Here is a 21,050-nt window from a genome sequence, read left to right as displayed (position 1 = left end):
ACATATAAGTGGAAAGATTTTCAAGTGTTTCTATTTTCGAATGCGCATCGCCGTGATCCTTGCATGGGATGTCCAACTCGCCGTGATCGCGGCCAAAAGAACTAGCGCTGAATAGAAAATTGCGAATATGCATAATTTCCGAAAAAGAGGACAACCTCGTGAGCTATACCCAAATTTGCGAATATTTTTTCCTGAAAATTTCCGTTCCATTTGTCCCCGCTTCGAAAATTTCGGGATTTTTGGTCGAATGGAAAGCACCCTAAAACTTCAAAGGAGTGGTAATAAATGATGACGTCACATACAGGGGCAGCCTCGATTACGCGTCTATATATATTTCCTGGGAGCAACACTGCCCTGTGCATTGCACGTGGGCTTCAGGAACGGTGTGCACGACAGCTGCCCGGGGACAGGTGTTAGGTTAGTATTTCTTTTCTAATCCTGTAAGACCCTATAACCTTGTTTCGAACAGGCATACAGATATCTTGGCGTAGACGTACACACTCTTTATGGAACTGATTCTTCTTTGTGTTGAACAGTTTAATAGTGAAGAACGAGGAACGCCAGCAATAGAACTCGTGATGCACATGGTGAGTCCTTTCTATTTGTTTATGTATTAAGCTTTTTGCAGAAGCAAACAGATTGTTCGGCGTGGATATTTTGAAGTGGTTGTTAATTCTTTGTGTAGTTGCTTCTAATTTGTGTTCACCAGTTATTTAATCGTGGAGAATGAGCAATGAAACTCCGTCAGAGCTACTAGAAAGCCTAAACAATTATAACAGCGACCCCGAGTACAACGCCTAGTTAAAAAAAAATGAATTTATATTTTACCTTGCAATTTCGCATTTGTCTAGATATGTACAGTGCGCCTATATTGGTCTCGGAACTTGCTCGAACTAAATACGTTACGTCAGCGTTCAACTCAAAGTAAAAATACGAAAAATTAGCCGCCGTCGTTCTCCAAAATATCCAGAACTTATTCATTTCACGTCGTTGTTTTGCAGGGGACGGCAAAAGAATGAACAAAGATATTTAACGCACGTGCACGGCCATTGTTCTACTCATTAAACCTTTTGTTTGGTGGCATTCTCCTTGCGGTTTGCTTGAGCTTTCCAGCAAGAAATATCTAGTTAAGAATTTTCCCATCGAAAAAATTTGCGAAACCTTCGCCTTTACAGTCGAACTTCTCCACAACAGCCAGCGTAGGGACAGAGACTGGTGGCTTTTGTAGAGAAGTGGTCGTTATGGGGAGGTAGGGGAGAATTCTTTTCGTGGGTTCAACTTTTTTATCTTTAAAAATGCTTTCTGCGGCATATAGATACGTACAAAATCAAAATAGAAGAACAGAGACCAGAGGGGTGGCCTTTGTAGAGAGGTTAAAATAAGAGTAAATGTATGGACCATGCGCGGAGACGAAACCTTGGCTGTTGTAGAGAGGTGGCAGTTAATGGAGGTTCCAATTTATTCACAATCATTTCAAGTTTCGAGGAAGTAATTTATCCCTCGAAGAAAGTACAATAGCTTTGTGCTGGCCACTTCATGAAATGTATGTTTGATTGTTCTAACCACGAGCCGCAGGCGAGTGGTTCCGCAGTAAACTTTGACAATGTTATGACGAAATTTATCATCAATAAGAGGACAGAAGCTTAAAAACTGACGTCAAATTGCTTTTTACAATAACAAGACCCCAAAATGGTCAAATGCCGGGAATAAATTAGGGGAAAAGACGTCGTAAACTTGCTTTAAACAAAGATAAGTGAATTTTATTCAAAATGTCGCCAACATTGTCAATAAGTTTTCTCGCTTTTTGATTGGCTACTTATGAAGGTCCATAAAATCTCATTGGTTAAAAGTTGACAGTTTGACAGCTGAAAGTTGAACTTGAAAGCTTTCATAAATTAAAATTTTATCCGTGTGTACTCGTATTGATGATAAATATGAGCCAATCAACGCGCGAGAAATTAGACAGTTATTGTAAAATCATCAAGCTATGGATGCACGCGGGAGGTTGCTAAGCATGAAAGAAGCGCAAGAGTTTTAGTTGATTTCTAGCCCAGATATCGACTTGAACTCGTCTAGTAGTCTTAATAGCTGCTCCACTGACTCTTCGTCCCTTATAGGAAGCACTTACGTCCAGGATTGAACGCAGTTACAAATTTTACAAATTTTACGATTTTTCGTTTGAGTTTCAAATTTAACAAATTTTGCGATTTTCGTTAAACTCTACAAGATTTACAAAAATTCGCTGTCTCAACGATTTTTCGGTACATTGTTGCGAAATTTAAAGCACCGCTTGCGGATTTTACAAAATTTACAAAATTTGCGATTTTTCGCTAACTTCACGATTTTTCGTCAACTCATTGCGAAATTTGCGACTTTTTACACTTGTTTGTAATGCTAATTCCACTTACTAGTGCCGGCACGCAGATTTTACAAAATTAGCGATTTCTCGCGATTAACATAAAACAAAAAGACCGCCAAAGATGACAAGCGTGTTTCTGCTCTCTCTGGGACGATAAAGCGGGATAAAAATATGTCCTTACCGCATCCATGTAACACAAAAAACATAACAAACTCTGTTTCTCTCGCTTTTTTCACCGAGTATCGTGAAGCGGGTTATGGGAAACTGAGCGCAATCATGTGAATTGACATAACACCAGCAAAACATAACATGACATAAGCGTTCCTTGTTCACTGAAATTCTGTTCTATGTTCTAAAAGCGTGCTACATATTCGAAACGATCTAAAACGCACTCAGCGATGTTTAAGCGTACGTGTCTATGGGAACATAAAGCGGGAGGAGAATATTCCTTTCCACTGCACGTCACACACGGCTTATTAACCTTGTTCTAACACTCCTAAGCGAGTTTCGGGAAAGCCACGACAGCAAAATGATATGAGATTCATGTAAATACTAAACGAGGTAATAATGTGCAAATTTCGTCCTCAAAGCGTTTGTTCTATGCACACTATCATGAATATCGAAGGATACCCTGCACAAGTAACCTCCTTATTACTATCCAAGCGAGTTTCGGGAAAGGTCACCAAAGCAAAACGTATACGCTTAACGTAACACCACAAGAGATAACAAACTGCAATGTTTTGTTCTCAAAGCGCTTGTTCTACGCAGATTAACATGACTATAAAAGCACTCATTCTACAAGTAAGCTTCTTATTCTAAAACGCTCTCAGCTATGTTTTAGCGTACGCCTCTCTTTGGGAAGATAAATCATGAGTAACAAGGGATACGTTGCACAAGTAACCTTCTTATTACTATGCAAGCGAGTTTCGAAAAAATCACCAAAGTAAAATGTATTAACTTAACGTAACACCTCAAGAGATAACAAACTACAATGTTTCGTTTTCAAAGCGCTTGTTCTACGCAGATTAACATCACTATCAAAGCAGTGAGCTTGTTATTCTAAAACGCTTACAGCTATGTTTTAGCGTACGCCACCCTAATCGCAAAGAAAGAACCATAAGTATTTTCCTTACAATGACAAAATCGTTATAACTTCTACCTCTCGGAAAAATCTAACTTGACATGCTGCAAGCGATTGTAAAACGGCCTTACACGGACTCCTATCTGAAAAGGTTGGGCATGTTCGTCGTCTCGGGGACAAATAAAGGATCCTGGTCTCATTTAGGGTGTTGAGGGCGAAATCTGACCATTTTTAGCTGTCAAAGTATCCTTTAGGGTGCACTGGTGAAATAATAATAAATGAAATGCCCCCATTTAATTTCTGTTTTTAGGCTTGATTTCCACTGATCTCTCGACTGCGAGAGTCGGGGCTATAAGTGCGCGCGGGATCCTTTCTTGAACAGTGGCTATAATCGAACCTATTCCGTTAAAAGTGGTATCTTTTGGGGGTTTAAAGTGCCTATGAAGTAAAAAATAATTGCTGCTGATTTGGCATACATTCCACAAGTAAGCTACTTATTGCGTTCGTAGAACGCAGTCCTAATGCAGACTTGAGTCGAGTTTCATGGGACGGTGGACCTTCGTCCGAAGTTGCGACACCGATTTGGCCGCCCCGCAGCAGGGGCGAAACGAATGACATCATCGCCAAACCATGTGCTGTACATTTCTTTCGAGTGCGGGTCTTTCGTTCAAGTGCGGGTTTTTGTGGACATTTACATGTACACTGTAATTTGGAAGCTGTAAGTATTCAATTGTGCTCTCAGCGTTGGATTTAGGTGAATTTAAACGCCTCGACGGTGGCATTTATCGAAATCTGATGAAATTGTCCTTGTTTAATTTATTTGTTTTAAAACGAACACGACTTTGAAGCGCCTTGGCTTTCCGGATGTTAACCGTGGGAAAAGCTATATTTTGATTGCATTAGTTGATTATTTCGCGACAGACACGTAGATAGCTCAGTCCTTATCCGGTTGAATATTGTTTGGAATCGGTGGAAAAGTACTCTGAAGGCAAGATCCATAAGAGGGAGCCTGAACCAAGGAACGGCAAATTGTACTGTCTACCTTATTCATTAGGGGAACATGATACGCTTATTAGTCGCACGGAGTTTGTTTACGCTGACGATAAAAGAGCGCACGATTGCAAATGTTTGCTTACATTTGTGCTTCCAGTTTAGAATAATGTATGTAAAATTTACTTTTACAAATTAGCTTTTACGTTCAAACATTACCAGTTAATGTGAGAATATTTAGCACGAGATTTGAAGGCTAGAAATGTAAATATTTTCGTTCTATTAAACTTGTGAGTCTACGGAAACTTGCGCTGTCACGTAACGTGTCAACAAATGGTGGACTTTGACACTATGATAAATCTGTCTGTATAAAAACCTCGGTTGTCGATGAAAAACGTTGATTTTAGCAATAGACAGAGGTTAAAAGTCAGCCAGTGAAATCATTTATATATATTTAATTAAGTGATGGCGTCGAACGCACTCTCATAATCTTTGATTACTTCTAGTTTACCTAGAAGCGAAAAATGACAGGAATATCTGTATGCATTCAAATTCGATTATGGTTCTGTTTTAAAGGACATTTCGCGACTCTAACATAAGGGAATGCCTGGCTGATACGAAAGGTCAGCGGTGCATCTCTTTCGGAAGCCATGTTGCTTAGTCGCTCAGTTTTTTCTTCATTTTTCTTCCCTTTGTGCGTAATTACTACGTAAATCGGCATCCCTAGTAAGTGTTTGTGCTAGGAACCATCAGATTGCTCGTAAGTAATCGCTTTTTCGATTTATTTCGACTTCCTTGCCTTCAATTTCAATTTCAATTTCAATTTCACTTCGTGTTTACAGCCTCTAAATTTGTACTTGCAGAAACAACAACATTCGTATCTCTGTGCTGCATTCTTTATTGGCAACCTCCATTAAAGACTATGGAAACTTCACTTCAGAGAATTGTATATTAAATGGCTACCCTGTTTCGCTTGGACGTGTGAGTTTAATAGTAAATACTAAAGTTCGTGTTAGACGTACTTTGCATATTTGCAAACAGCTTTTGTGGAATAGCCTTATTTGCACGTTGTAGCCAACCAGAACTGAAAACTCGCAAATTATTTCCACATAGAAAAGAGTTCTCGAAACGTCCGAGCTCCTATTGAAGGACATTCCACCAAGGCAAACAATCAATAATGTTTTATCTAATATCATGAAATGATCTTGATTTGTGGTTAATTTACCGTAATTTGTCGTAAGTTGAGGGTGAAATGTACTTCATTTTAATATTTTGGTTTAACTCGCGTTCACTGCATAGGCCTCTCAAAATAATATGAAGTTGTATGCTGATGACCCCTACAAAGACAATCTGAAAATAACATAAATTATGAACTGGGGCCTTCCTTAATCCCTTGAAAAAATTTGATACATTAGATTTAGTCCATGCTTTTGCGAATTATCATAAATGTCGCATTTTGGGTAATTTTTATTGGGGACTTTAATGTGACCCTTTGAATAATTTTCGTAGCTTTCGTTAATGAGTTAGCAAAATCTCGTAAATATTGCAGTTTTCATAAATTTCATAAAATTTGTAGTTTTGGCAAATGTTGTTAAAGACTTTCCTGAAACCCTTTAATGAATTTTGAGGTTCCATCGATCAACTGGCGAATTATTGTAAATTTTCCAGTTTTAAGAAATTTCGTAAAATTCGTAATTTTCATAAATTGCATTGGGGACTTCCATGTAACCCTTTCAAAGACTTTTGTGCATTTCATGGATGGACAGCCGAATTATCGTAAATTTCGCAGTTATTGTAAATTTTGTAATTTTCGCAATTCTCGTAACTTTGGATGGGCCTTCGTTGCAACCCTTTGAATAAATTTCATAGAGTTTGTCGGTGGTCTCGCGAATTTCAGTAAATTTCGCAGTTTTCGTAAATTTTGTAATTTTTGCAATTCTTGTAACTTTGGAGAAGCCTTCCTTGCAATCCTTTGAATAAATTTCATAGATTCTGTCAATGGTCTTGCGAATTACAGTAAATTTTCGTTGTTTTCGTAAATTTTGTAATTTTCGCAATTTTCGTAACTTTGGAGTGGCTTTCCTTGCAACCCAGTGAATAAATATCGTAGATTTTGTTGTTGGTCTTGCAAAATACAGTAAATTTTGCAGTTTTTGAAAATTTTGTAATTTTGACAATTTTTGTAACTTGGGTGAGGTCTTCCTATCAACCCAATGAATAAATATTGTTGATTTTGTCGATGGTCTTGCGAAATAAAGTTAAGTTCGCAGTTTTTGTAAATTTTGTAATTTTTTTCAATTTTTGTCACTTTGGAGGAGTCTTCTTGCAACCCACTGACTAAATTTCGAAGCTTTTGTTGTAGTCTTGCAAATTACAGTAAATTTTGCAGTTTTTGTAACTGCGTTCAATCCTGAACGTTAGGAAGACCGTGGTGTCGTCGGCATATTGCATAATTTTTATTTCTTTTGTTTCAACATTAATTCTTTTAATTGAGTGATCTTTTTTGAGAGTTCTTATAAAAAGTTTAATGCCAATTATAAAAAGCAAGCCAGACAGAGGACAGCCTTGTCTAACACCGCGTTGTAAACGGAAGAAAAAAGATGCATGGCCATTGTTCATTACACAACTAGAGGCTTCATCGTGCAAAACATCTATCCATTTTAAGAGGTTTAGTCCAAATTTAAAAGCCCTCAAGTCAGCTTTTAAGTACTCCCATTCTATTGAGTCAAAAGCCTTTCGAAAATCAAGAGGAAAGGTTGCAATTCCAGGGATATTCGTGTGTTTTGTATAAAACATGACGTCCTGGATGAGTCTCGCATTCTTACCAATATAGTGGCCTTTCCTGTATCCGGTTTAACTGGGGTTTATTATTATCGGCAATAACTTCTCCGGTCTTTTAACAATTACCTCTGTGAGGATCTTGTAATCAACATTTATTAGTGAAATTGGTCTCAGGTTTTCCAATAAAGAAGTGTCCTTAGCTTTTTTAGGAATTAGTGATATTATTCCTCGTCTCTGACTAATACACAGGGTTCCTGAATGAAAAGCATGGTTGAAACTCGCAATCATTTCGATACACACAGCTCTGGCCAGAAGAATTTGTAAAACTTGGAAATAAAGCTTACAGTACCGGTTGTTTTATTATTTGTGAATTCTTTCAGTGGGTTCAAACATTTGTTCGTGAAAATTAGGTTTTCACGTGTTAATTTGTCCTCCTGCAAAAGCGGTGTTATATTGTTTGGATTAAATAAAGGAGATTGCGAGAATTTATCGGCATCAACGTTCTTTGACATGTAAAGCGATTCATAAAACTACTTTTCTTCTTGTAAAATCTCGAACTGGTCGTAGGTGTACATGTTGTCTTTAAGTTTCAACTTTGTCACCCATTTTTGGCAGTAGTTCCTTTTTCCTAAATTAAGAAAATACTTTGTATTGCGTTCGTTGTGTTCAAACCACCTCACTTTACTTCTGAGGATTGCGCCTTTAGTTTTGTATTGCACTAAGTCTTCGATGCATAAATTTGTTGTATATATTTCGTCAAGAATTTTTTTATCTGCAGGGTTTCTTTCTGCGTTTAGACGTAACTTGTTGGCTTTGTTTTGAAGGTCAATTTCTTCCTTTTTTCGGGCCTTCGCAATTGATTTTGAATACATAACTGAGAAGCCTCTTATTTCAATTTTGTTCCATTGTAGAGCTTGGTTTTCGACATCTTTGTACTTATCTTCAAACCTCTCCAAATTATTTTTGTTACTTTTTAATAACTTAAGGTAATTAATCCTTTAGAATTGTCTTTTCAGCTTAAATAGTCATGTCTTGTAAAATATTCTTTGATTGTTCTTGGATTAACCACTTGACTGCCTGACCACTGTGCATGCTGTGTGCCACACCATTTTCACTGAAAAGTGGTGTCTAGTGAAAACCTTCTTGTGCCATGAGCTTTTTCACTTGAACTAGGAACATGTACACATATTCTGAAATGTCATAAAAGTGTCTCTTCAACGTGGTTAATTTCACTAAGGTTGACGTAATTTGATATCAATGTGATATCACAACAATGGGAGGGTAGAAGTCTGTCGCAAAACCCAGGTGGCGATAAAACTTGTTTCCGGTGTGCCGGGAGTTTGACTAAATCCCTTAAAATTTTGATGTACCCAGTATGTAATATAGACACCTGAGGGACAAAAACCATGATGTATTGGGTACGTCATATAGGCACTTGAGGGGTTAAAACGCTATTATTGGACCTAATTTCTGAGTGCTGTTAGCGTCTCTGAAGATAATTCCCTGTAACAGACTCCAGTACTGATCCCCGCAACAAGAGAGTTTCCCTAGGTTTTTACAGAAGTGCTTCAGTTTCCAGGCGAATCACAGTAGCCATGCTTTCAACACGACAATTAGATTATCACCTCAAGATTACTTTGAGGGAATAGTTGACAAGGCCGTTTAATTCTCATTTTATCGCTTTTTCCACTGTTTGAACAGCCTAGTTCGAAGATAAATTACTCAATCATAAAAATCCTTTCAAAGATAATTGGTTCTTTGTAAATAGTACAGAAAATTTGGGCTGACAGACACGGATAAGAAAGCGTTGCATGTCCTAAGCTGAGCTATAGTTGTTTATTGTTGTTCAAAATGGATGTTATTAGAATTAACTGAAACTTTTGCATCTAATTCCGGGCTTATCACATTTTACGAACACCCTGCCCGTGCTGAAGTCATGGTTTTAATCATTATCAGATTGTTTTGTGGTTGGAATTACAGGCGGTTCTAAAATCTGCTGGTGAGCAAGTCTAAGCTCTGGAGATGTAAGATGGATACAGGATAAGGAAATCCTCTTGATTAATCATGCCTATGTTATATGAGAGTAGAATAAGGTCCCTGGTGTCCTTATTGTGTTTTCAACTAACGCGAAACATCGCTTTTAACTGAGACATGTATCACCTCAAGTTCAATTTTCTCGGTCAATGGCGAACGAAGTTAATTGACCCATATCATGATGGTCTGATGTCATTCATGTTGGTTCTCTCTCCTGTGCCGGTGTCTAGATCGGGGCATATATCATCTGCTGGCCGGACGTTCTTCGATCAGTCAGACTGTCAATTCGTCACCATCGGGACTCAGTGTCGGTGACTGGAGTTCTCTGAGGTGCGTAGAGTTGAGTAGCTACTCGGCGCAGTACATTACATAAAAAGCCTTTGCTTTCTCAGTTTTCTTTTGATGATTATTTTCTTTTTTGTTGGGTAAAACTGCCTTCAATTAACTTAGTTAAAGTGGAGCTATTTTCTCCAAGCTCTGATTGATTTCATACCGACAGAGGCCCGTGTGAACTGCTTAGAGTTTCAGAGGCATTGTGCTCTCTCTGTTCGAGCAATGAGTGCGCAAAGATTATTTACTAAGAATGAATTCTACTCACAGCACATTAACTTTTTGAATACTATTTAAAAGCGCCGGCCCTACTGAGTCACTGATTTCTCCAGGTGAGCTGCGGCCGTGCCATGAAATCGTGGCGTCCACTGAAGCACTCTGGTGAAATGTAATGTCAGACCTCATAAGAATGCTTCACGGCTGTGTAAATAGCTATAGGTTTTTTTTTTGTTATGTCCCCGTATTAGTAGGGGAGTTTTCCCCAGCTAGGCGGTTGATGGCATTCTTAATAAAGTTTCTATCTATCTATCTTATTGTGTTTTCAACTAACGCGAAACGTCGCTTTTAAGTGAGACATGTATCACCTCAAGTTCAATTTTCTCGGTCAATGGTGAACGAAGTTAATTGACCCATTTAGGCACTGAACACCTAATGGCACATGGATTTTGTCTTTTAAGTTTTTGTGATTCTAGTTATTATTGTAATACTTATTATTGTAACAGACTTAATCATCAGTATCCAATTTTGTGCACTGCACTGATTATTCAGTTATCAACTGCCAGACATGTTAATAAACTACTATTACTACTACTATATTATTATACAATTACATGATCTATCTTGCGATCATGGATTATTCTCAAGGGTGGACTTGTTGTGGACAATTTTGCTTTCTAAATTTGGCATGGACAATGTATCTTCCACAGGAGAAAAAGTGTGTGTTTTCCAGTTTTTTTTTTTTCTTGTTTGCCTCTGAGGGAAAAACAGACGAAGGAAAGGATTTCACGATGGGAAACTAAAGTTTGTTGCCTACATTTCAGGCTGGAAGATCTTAGAAAATCATTTAATGGAAGAGCTTATGTCAGTACCTTCCCCCAAGGTAAAGCAAAGCTCCTCTTGTAAGACATTCTCTGCCTGTTCAACAGAAAAAGTTGTTTTTGGCACAGAATAGCAAGAAATGAATTATGGTACTGTACCTCTTGGACCTCTCAGCAGGAAAGTTTACACTGGTAGATTTGCAACAAAAATCATACCATGTAAATTGTATGACTGTATGCATAAAATTAAAGTTTTGTGCGCAAACATCAAACAACTAAAAAAAAACCTTTCTCCCCTGTCTCCTCCACATCGACCGACTAGCCTGTTCTGACAGCGATGTGTAATGCAGAAATCAAAAACAAATGTTTCTAGAACCTACCTTTCTCTTGTAGGATTTCTTGAAAGGCCTGCCCTAAAGACCCGTCCACTAATTGCCAGCAAATTTTTTCCAGTATTCCCTGACAAACTTTTATCTGCTGCTCAGAGAATGCTTGAAACATTTCTTCAAAGTGATTGGTATGTTTGCTCTTCGTAGCTGCAAGCAGCATGAAGGTGTCTATCTGGCAAACAAATTGGAAATTGCAAACTACGTACAGTAAAACCATTATATTATCATTAGGGAAATGGTTAAATTGCAGTAAAAAGCTGATTGATTACACCAAATTATTGCTTACATGCAATCAGTTTGATATATTTTTCTTCCTTGATATTAGCATTTATAGAGTATACAGAAATAGACTGACAGTGACAGAACTTTAAAAGCAACAGGCTTTTTACAAAACAAGTTTTGAAAATAGGACATAATATTAATGGCTAGGCAGTTCTTGTTTCAGATAAGGCACCGAAATGGCTACCAATGATGGTTTGGCAGCTGGTTTTTTTCTTATTTACGCCGCAGGCAATGTAGCTTATCGTAGTGTATCTTAGTCCAAGTACAAGAGAGATTATCAGAGCAAGCTTTTAACTAAGTACTCGTCGGGTGAACGTTGTAATTGTTAAGGTTCAATTTACTGGGATGACTGGAGATCTCTATTAAGCAAATGAGCATTACTACACTCTATGTAAGTGTGGTTGGAGCATTTTGACAAAATTAATTATTGCTTCTCATTGTAAACAGAGACAGCTCAATTGGTGTTTTCTGTCGTTGTTTTACATCTATTGTATTATTTCTACTTTCGTAACAAATTTTATGGAAGGATTCGCTAACTTGAGAATTTGTTTATTTTTGCCATGTGATTACCATTTTGTTGGAATCTAGCAAGACTTGTTATTCTGGTACTGTTTTAATTAATGCTACCCAGTACTGCTAAAATTGGTCTCCATGCAGCTATGTTTACTGCAGACAAATAGCTTCATTTTACTTGATGCCATTTTGTTTGTCTGAGTCATAGGAGACGTTTAATTAATTGTGCTCAAGTTTGTGGTCAAATTTGTCAAAATTTTCGAAGTAAAAATTTGAAACTTTGTTATAAATGTTGTTGCACAGAATACATTTGTAATGGAAGTCTAAGCAGCTTTTTGGAGACGGTCAGCTTCAACTCAAGTTTTAGTTCTAACTTGGCTGACACAGAACAACCTTGTATCTGGCCCTCGATTAAGTACCACATCATTAAAGATCCTTATTTCAAATGGTGAATAATGTCCCGGAATGGTTAATGCTCTATTGCCATGCTTTTCAATTGAATCACAGCTGCTTGTAGCCAGGTTAGCCTTAACTTTGACTGGCCATACCGGCATCTCACAACAGTAAAAAGTACTCAATATTCTGATCCCATATCTTAATTTTTGACACAATAGAACAATTTACCATACCGAACAAATGGAACTGGTGAATTGAAAATATACATTGCCTGCGGCTCAAAGGCTTCGCACTTTTTTTACTTATAATTAAGATCATGTAGGATAATAAAGTTTTGTGAACTGTAACTTGGCACAGATATTTTTCTGTTGTCTGTAAAACCCTGCCAAGTTATGAAGAGAAACTTTAGTAGAAACATTTCTTTTCAAAAGTAGCAGGTAAAGTGACCAACATTTTTTGCGATGGTTTTTAATTTTCTTGTGCAGTACCATGTTCTGAGGAAGACGAAGGGTCAAGTTTTCAGGAAGGAGAAGAACTAAATCATATGATATTAGAAATAAGCCCTTTGTACGATGCAGTCACATGATAGTACAAAATCACACATGTTGGGACACAAGTTGCACAGTGGGACTTTCAAAACAAAGGCAGGTCAAGGTGGACTGATATGAGTTGCATTATTCTGGAAGTCCCACTGTGCAACTCTCGTTCCAGCATGTGTGATTTTGTACCATGTGAACGGATCATGCAAAGGACCTATTACAAGAACTGTTTGTTAATGTACTGCTACACTTAATCATGGTTAAATTCAGGGGTTCGAAAGATTACCAATATTAGATACCAGATGCCAATGAATTCAAATCAGGGTCTTGTTTTCCTTGAATGATCTATGAGAAATAAATTATTCTTAACTTAAGCCTAAGCAAAAATTTGTATTCTGAGCACTTATATTGGATATTCATGCAAGAGTGCAAGCACTGCATTCCATATCAGGCATGGGAGGGGTCATGTTACAGATACAGTTTATTTTGTTTGACTAAAAATGACAATAATTTATACTACACACATAAAGCGAAGGCTAATCGAGGTGGTCATGGGCATTAACTACTTAACTACGCATTAACTACTACAAACTGTGTCACAGATCTCTAAGAGACAGGATATTTTACTTTAGTATGGTGTAGTGCAGCGATGGGGAGTGTATTTAACTAAATAATTTTCTTTTTTCTTTGATAGAGAGTCGTGGATGCACTGAAACAAAACGCACATGTGCTGAAAAATGAGGTCAACCTCAAAGAGGCAATGATAAAAGAGCTCAATGACGAGCTCGTTTTAAAAAACAAAGAACTTCAAGAACAAGGTAATGAAGTAGATAGAATTGATTTCTATTTGAGTTGGGTTTATGCCCTTTTAGGCTCTCAGATTATGGACAAATGCCAGTTGCAGGAAAAGCAGAAACAGATCAAGAAAAAACATCAGTTTGTCTGATCTTTCAAAAAATTAACAATTATTCCATGAGCTTGCATTGAAAGTATAAACAATAACCTCCATTTGGTGCAAAATATTCTCAGATATTTGTCCGCAGACATTATATGTTCTGAAAAGCGAAACAATTTTTGAGAGCGCAGCTTGAGGATTACTGTGGGCCTTGAGGAACAAGTTATATCCAAGGACAAATATCTTAGCATTAGTAAGTCAACTGGAAGCTGACGAAGGCTGTTGTGTTTATTATCTTTCCAATACTTTTTTGCAATATGGTCTCATTTTTTTTAAAAATTGAAATATATCACTCAGATATTCCCCAGTTTTAGTTGATGCATATTCAGTCACTTGACAAATTTAGACCAATTGCTTGCGAGAGAAAATATCTGATGGAATATAAATGTTGGTAACTCATTAACCAATATGGCATCATCATAGTCAACTGGGTTATGCCGTAACCAATGATTTAGAAATATAAAGGTGTTGTTTCAGAGATTTGTGCCAGAAATATCTCTTATGCAGCACGTGCAAAAGCCCTTTATCATCTAAGGTTGACTTGCACTATCAGGAGTATGCATGTGAAAAATCCTGTCGAAAAAATTGGGCGAAAAATGTGTTATTTTCACCTATGTTTCACATGTTTTTCACGAGCATTTTACATGCATTTCACACCCATATTTCACATGTGTGTAGAATTTTGCAAAATTTTGTAAAACATGTGTGAAAATGTTGTGACGTGATGTCAACCCTTTCACACAATTTTTGACCTGCATTTCACATGCGGTTTTACATCTTAATTCACGTTTATTTGAAATACAAGTTCATGAGCTACTTCACTTAGGATTTCACCTGAATTTCACCTGCAAATTCTCAGTGAATGGTTATAGAATTTCATATGCTTCTTCACAAAAATTTCACCTGTCAACTCTCAATGAATGATGAAAGAATTTTCACAGCTACTTCACACACATTTCACCTGTGTTTTGTGTGAACATTTTCAGTGATTGTCATGCAAATTTCATGCTACTTGACAAACATCTCACCTGCATGTTGTGACTATTGCAAATTTGCAGTATTGCCATCTGCACATTGCATGCTGGTTAAACATATATCTGGTTGTCTGTTCCTTGGGTGTAAAATTTTACAAGCAAGATCACTGACTGAGAAATCTACTTGTGGTCTGTAAACGTTTTTTTTTATGACAATCCATGCACATATTAATATGATTAAGGCTTTTTTCAAAGTTTCAGAGTCTGTTACAGCAACTATACAACTGCAAACTTGTATCAATTGTTTTAAAATCAGTTGTGCTGATTTCACAGAATAAGTGAACTTGTGAACTTTATGCTTGGCAAGGGTAGAAAATTTGCTGGAATCTTCGCTTTGGAGAAATTGGACTAAACTTCTGAGGAGTTATTAGAGTTCCCCAGGAATTTATCAAAAAGTAAAGATAAAGAAGTAAAAGCAGAATAAAAAAGCATTAAAATGGAAATAAAAATGGATTAGTTTAAGCTGGAAAAATCACATTAAAATATCAGCCAATGAAAAGGAGCACATGAGATCCACACTTAGCTATCGAGCAGTGAGTTTTTCGAGTAGCATGTACGATCAAATAGCAATGTTGTCTGTAGTAATAATAATTATCATCATCATCATCATCATCTATTTAACAGATCGACAAGGTGCTCTCCTACGCTAAATTACATTAACAATTAAAAATAAATTAAATACATAAAAAAAGACAGGTCAAAAACCCAGAATTATGAACATAATGTGACATAAGGAGACAAAGGACAATTTAAACAATATTAGTACTTAAAATGGTAAAAACGAACGATAAAATCCGACGTTTTGGAGTAGTTATGACTCCATTATCAAGGAAATATGTATGTTAGATCATGCAAATTAGAGCATTTAAAACGATAGAGTTTCTCGCGAACAGAGCTTTCACAAACAATTGGTTTAATAAAACATGACTTGAACCTCACCAAAATGGATTTTGTTGACCTTCTCAGTGTAGCTACCAAAGGACAACTATTCCAGTTCAATGGAGCCCTGTACGAACAGACAGATGGCATGGCTATGGGGTCCCCTCTTGGTCCCTTACTAGCTAATGTGTTCATGTCCCACATCGAAGAAAACCTTGAGCGAGAGGGTAAACTCCCTTCTTTCTATCAAGGATATGTTGACGATACGCTCACCATCATGCTGAATATAGCAACAGCTTCTAATTTCCTGGACACACTTAGCAAAGTACATTCCTCGGTAAAATTCTCGATGGAAACTGAATGCAATGGAATGCTCCCATTTCTGGGTATCCAGTTACTGAACCGATCACCTCAAATGGAGACAAAGGTGCACATAAAACCCACTAAATCAGGTCTACTCTTGCACTATCAGAGTCATGTTCACCATCGGTACAAAAATGGCTTACTGAGAACTACGCTTGATCAAGCACATCGTCTATCTTCATCTTTGTCACATTTTTCCGACAAATGTGACTGTCTCAAGACAGTATTCTCCCATTTGAAGTACCCCATACACCTCGTTAACTCTGCCATCAAGGGTTTCGTTGAGTCAAAGGTTTGTGACCAGCTGCAGCTTTCATCACCATCTCAAGAGACAGATGACACGATTCGAGTAACTTTACCATTTAAAGACCAGTTCTCAGCAGACTTTGTGAGGAAAAAACTTAAGATTCTGAGCCTAAAAGTACACACCACCATCCAGCCTGTGTTTGTGAGCCAAAAAATTGAACGAGAACTAAATGTGAGAGAAACAAAGCCACCAATTGTAAATCAGCAGTGTGTTCTTTATAGTTTTCAATGTGACCTGTGTGATGCGGGTTATGTAGGTTACACATGCGGACATTTACATAATCGTGTAAAAGGACATAAACAACAATCCTCTGCCATTGCCAAACACTATAAGAACGTGCACAGGACGATGCCTCAGGACCTGCTCAAGCGTTTCAAAGTGCTTAAGAAATGCAGAAACAAATCTGACTGTTTTGTACACGAAATGCATTTTATAACAGATTTAAAGCCAAATCTTAACGTGCAATCAGATTCCATTCGTGCGAAAGTATTTTTATAATCTTTGCACCCTTCCATGTTAATTCTTTGTGCCAAAATCGCTTTAAATGCTGTAATTTGCATGATCTAACATTTATTTTTCCTTTACAATGGAGTCATGACTACTCCGAAACGTCAAATTTTACCGTTCGTTTTTACCGTTTTGTCTTAAGAAATCTCTTTTAATACGAATATTAGTACTGCACCCAAAATAACATAAACATAAAAGTAAACTACCTCTCTCTAACTGGGTTATCAGGTTGCCATTGGGAAAATAGACTGTTTATTGCCACAAAAGGCCCCTTGGCAATCGGAGAAGTGGGTGCCCCCTGGGGGGCTTATTTTGCTGAACTGTGGCCATCAAGGGTGTGGGATACCCACAGAAAAAGTGCATTCGCCCCCCGTGCTGCTCAAGTAAAGTGACCAAAATGTCTTATGATGGGTTTCCATTCTCTTGCTCAGTTCCAAGTAATGAATTACAAGAGGATGAAGGAGAAGAGGAAGGAGAAGAAATAACTCATATGGTATTAGAAATAAACCCTTTGCACAATCTGGTCACATGATAGTACAAAATCACACAAGCTGGGACATAAGTTGCATAGTGGGACTTCCAAAAGAAAGGCAGGTCAAGGTGGACTGGTACGAGTTGCATTATTTTGGAAGTCCCACTGTGCAACTTGCGTTCCAGCATGTGTGATTTTGTACCACATGAATGGATCATGCAAAGGACCTATTATGAGAACTGTTTGTTAATGTACTGCTACACTTAAGCAAGGTTAAATTCAGGGATTCAAAAGATTACCAATATTAGATACCAGACACCAATGAATTCATACTAAGTTTTAAATCAGGGTCTTGTTTTCCCTTGAATGATCTGTGAGAAATAAATTATTCTTGACCTACGCTTAAGCAAAAACTTGTATTCTGAGCACTTATATTGGATATTCACGCAAGAGTGCAAGAACTGCATTCCATATCAGGCATGGGAGGGGTTGTGTTACAGATACAGTTTATTTGTTTCCATTAAAAATGACAATTTATACTACACGCATAAAGCAAAGGCTACTCGAGGTGGTTATGCACATTAACTACTTACTACACACTGAGTCACAGATCTCTAAGAGAAAGGATATTTTACTTTAGTATCATGTGGTGCAGCAGCAGGGAGTGTATTTAACCAAATAACTTTCTTTTTTCTTTGATAGAGAGTTGTCGATGACCTGAACCAACAGCTCTATACATTAACAAGTGAGGTGAGCGTGAAGGATGCAATAATTAAAGACCTTAAAGATGAGCGCGATGCAAGGAACAAAGAGCTAGAAAACGGAGGTAATGAAGTAGATAAAATTGATTTTTATTCGAGTTGGGTTTATGCAATTTTAGGCTCTCAGATAATGGACAAATGTCAGTTGCAGGAAAACCAGAAACAGATCAAGAAAAAACATCAGTTTGTCTGAACTTTCAAAAAAATTAACAACTATTCCATGAACTTGCATTGAAAGTATAAACAATAACCTCCATTTGGTGCAAAATATTCTCAGATAATTGTCCACAGACATTATCTGTTCTGAAAAGCGAAACGTTTTCTGAGAGTGCAGCTTGAGGATGACTGTGGGCCTTGAGAAACAAGTTATATCTGAGGGCAAATATCTTAGCATTAGTAAGTCAAATGGAAGCTGATGAAGGCTGTTGTGTATATTATCTCATTTTTTGAAAACTGGAAAATATCACTAGGATATTCCCCAGTTTTAGCTGATCCATATTCAGTCACTTGACAAATTTAGACCAATTGCTTGCAAGCAAAAATATTTGATGGATTATAAATGGTGGTAACATCAGTAATTAAGAGCAGCTTCACCTAAATATCAACTAGACTTGGAAATAGCAAAAATATTGAATTTCTTCAAACTCGCCCAGGATGAAGCCCTATGGGCACTAGTTTCAAAAATATTGTTTTAAGTTCAATAAATCACAATTTATTTTTTCACACAATTTTTTCATTTTGATGCCCCAAATCGCCCAAAATCGATTGGAAATGAGTGCCATTTCCAGAGGCTCGTAAACTCAAAAATAGAAATCTTCATTAAAAACTGATTGTACATCGTATTTGTACTTTCTTTCGGGTATATTTAGAGCTAGATAGATCACAAGTTGATTAGAACTAAAATATTTCACGAATTTTCCAAGTTAACGACCCAAGACAGCTTAACAAGAGGTCTACATTTAGCCTATTTTCAAATTCTAAAAAGGCGTTCTGGTACATGGCTTTTCTGAAAATGACTAGTTTCGTCTGAAAGAGCATTGTTTCTGCTTCAAATCAGTGAAACAAAAAATTTTTGGGTAAATAAAATTACGAGCGCTGAAATAGCAAACTAAATGCAGCACTTCTTCCTAAAAAAGTGACCTTTGACCCAATGTAAAGCAGAATTGACCCTAACACCTTGCTTGCATGTAAAACCGCTGATAACCACGATAACAATTATTGTGAGACGGTAGAAGTCTCGTGGCCGTTTCTAAGTGCTGTATAACATAACCCTTTCAAATATGTGAATTGCTTTGTAATTGTTCAATTCCAGTCCTCGCACTAAGATAAAACACACTTTTAGACATGGTTGCATGACTGATGATGTCATCACACTAAGTTTGCAGAAAATATAAATTTCATGGCAAGAGTTATTTTCTCATAATGTGGTAACCTCCCAGACTTGAAACTGAGAAAGTTATGTGACATGCACATTTTTCAGCTGCAAAGGATGCTGTGAAGTTTCCTATTATAATCATAATATTGTCTCTAATATCATTATCATCATCATTATTAATAATTATAATCATATTATTGCTCTTAAATAACGGTTTAGCTAGAAGGATAGTCATGCAGCAAAACAAAACCGAAACTTTGAAAAATAATATCCAGAAAAATGCTGTTCTTCCAGCGTGTATTTATTAAACTTTTGTTTCCATTGGAAGGGGATCTGTATGTGGCAATGCAATATTGATGCTTTTTCATTCATTCTATCTTGCAGATTAAAAGAAAGAGTGTGCGAACTCACACCATTGAAAAAGACGTACACGTTGGAACGCGACCAACGAGAGAGACAGGAAATTGAAAGGGAGGTATGATAGACCTAAACATTTGCTACTCTGTATAGCATTTTAACATGTCGTCACAGCAGCCATATTGGTGTCCCAAAACCATGACGAAACGGTGGCCTTGTTAGTGTACCAAACCAATCCTGTGGGGGTTTAACTCTATTCTTATGTAGGCACTTTCTTTTGTTCCAACAAATTTGTGTGGCCGTTGGTGTTATGAGTTAAAACGTTGTATTGACTAGTGCAGTTTGCACCGGGCGTAAGGAATCAGTAAAGGGGTACATTAAAGTGGGTTATGTTTGTGATGAATTAATTATATTTAATAAGTATCAAGTGTTGATGAAGTCAATAGTGGGAGGATGTTTGCCATATAAACTGACGTTAACCTCTGTGCTGTGATTCATTTTATCTTTAGCAAATCCAACGTCGTGCAGAAAAACTGGAAAGAGAGGCAGCAACAAAACGGTATATTTTCCCAATAACTGTCATTATAAGGCCATCGCAATGAAATGTTCCGTTCCCACATCACCTTCTCGTCAAAGTGCCGGGTCAGTTGGTCTGTTGGGCAGAAAGGGTAAGAAAAACAAACAAACAAAACAACGCAATAGTAGCTCGAGTTATTGCTTCCCTACGTTTAAATTTTTTAGTGATTCAGGATTGTCGTTTCTGAAGTGTGCTTCTCATTAACAGATGTTAGGTTCGGTTGGGCGTCAGTCGTGATCAGGTGACAATTTTGTAGCTACGAGCTAAGATTAAAATAAAGGTAATCTCACTACTCCCTTTATCCTCCCATATTTGGCTTTGCAAACTCTCTCGATCCAATACATTGAGGATGTTAATCCTCAGATCCCCAAATTCCTGTTCCACTATTATGTTGTCTGGTCCTGATTAGTGCTTATGTCTTCGTCACACAGACGTTCTGACCAGTTCACAGAGAGAAAGCTGAAGGAGTGTCTGGAGACTGGAGAAAACGAAAGATGTGAAGACAGCTATACCAAAGTGTTTCACACCCTACAAAGTTAGTTTACAGAGAGAAGGCTGAAGGAATGAGGAAAACGAAGGATGTGAAGACAGTTACACGAAAGTGTTTCACACCCTGCAAAGTTAGTTCATAAAGAGAGGCCTGAAGGAGTGTCTGGAGTTTGAATAAAACGAAACATGCGGCGAAGACAACTATACTAAACTGTTTCACACCCTGCAAAGCCAGGCTTGTCG

The 21,050-nt window shown here is 37.4% G+C and overlaps 1 protein-coding gene across 8 annotated transcripts; it reads left to right on the top strand.

Annotated features, from left to right (window-relative positions):
• Positions 1-3,333: 3,333 nt before the first annotated feature.
• On the top strand, positions 3,334-20,099 carry LOC145496220 (uncharacterized). 8 transcript variants are annotated; one of them, XM_081475903.1, is made up of 6 exons: positions 4,526-5,190; positions 5,294-5,411; positions 9,476-9,575; positions 13,426-13,549; positions 17,208-17,269; positions 17,951-18,991. In XM_081475903.1, exons 4-6 carry the CDS (start codon positions 13,492-13,494, stop codon positions 18,200-18,202), a joined length of 372 nt encoding a protein of 123 aa, XP_081332029.1. In that variant the 5' UTR covers positions 4,526-5,190; positions 5,294-5,411; positions 9,476-9,575; positions 13,426-13,491; the 3' UTR covers positions 18,203-18,991. The 8 variants fall into 8 exon arrangements, 7 of the variants coding, with proteins under 7 accessions (XP_081332027.1, XP_081332029.1, XP_081332030.1 ...); XM_081475901.1 differs by lacking the exons at positions 4,526-5,190; positions 5,294-5,411; positions 9,476-9,575 and adding exons at positions 3,334-4,158; positions 10,616-10,674; XM_081475904.1 differs by lacking the exon at positions 9,476-9,575.
• Positions 20,100-21,050: the final 951 nt, after the last annotated feature.

The sequence above is a fragment of the Orbicella franksi genome, chromosome 8 (assembly GCF_964199315.1).
Source record: "Orbicella franksi chromosome 8, jaOrbFran1.1, whole genome shotgun sequence".
NCBI lineage: Eukaryota > Metazoa > Cnidaria > Anthozoa > Scleractinia > Merulinidae > Orbicella > Orbicella franksi.
This window is presented reverse-complemented; position numbering and strand designations above follow the sequence as displayed.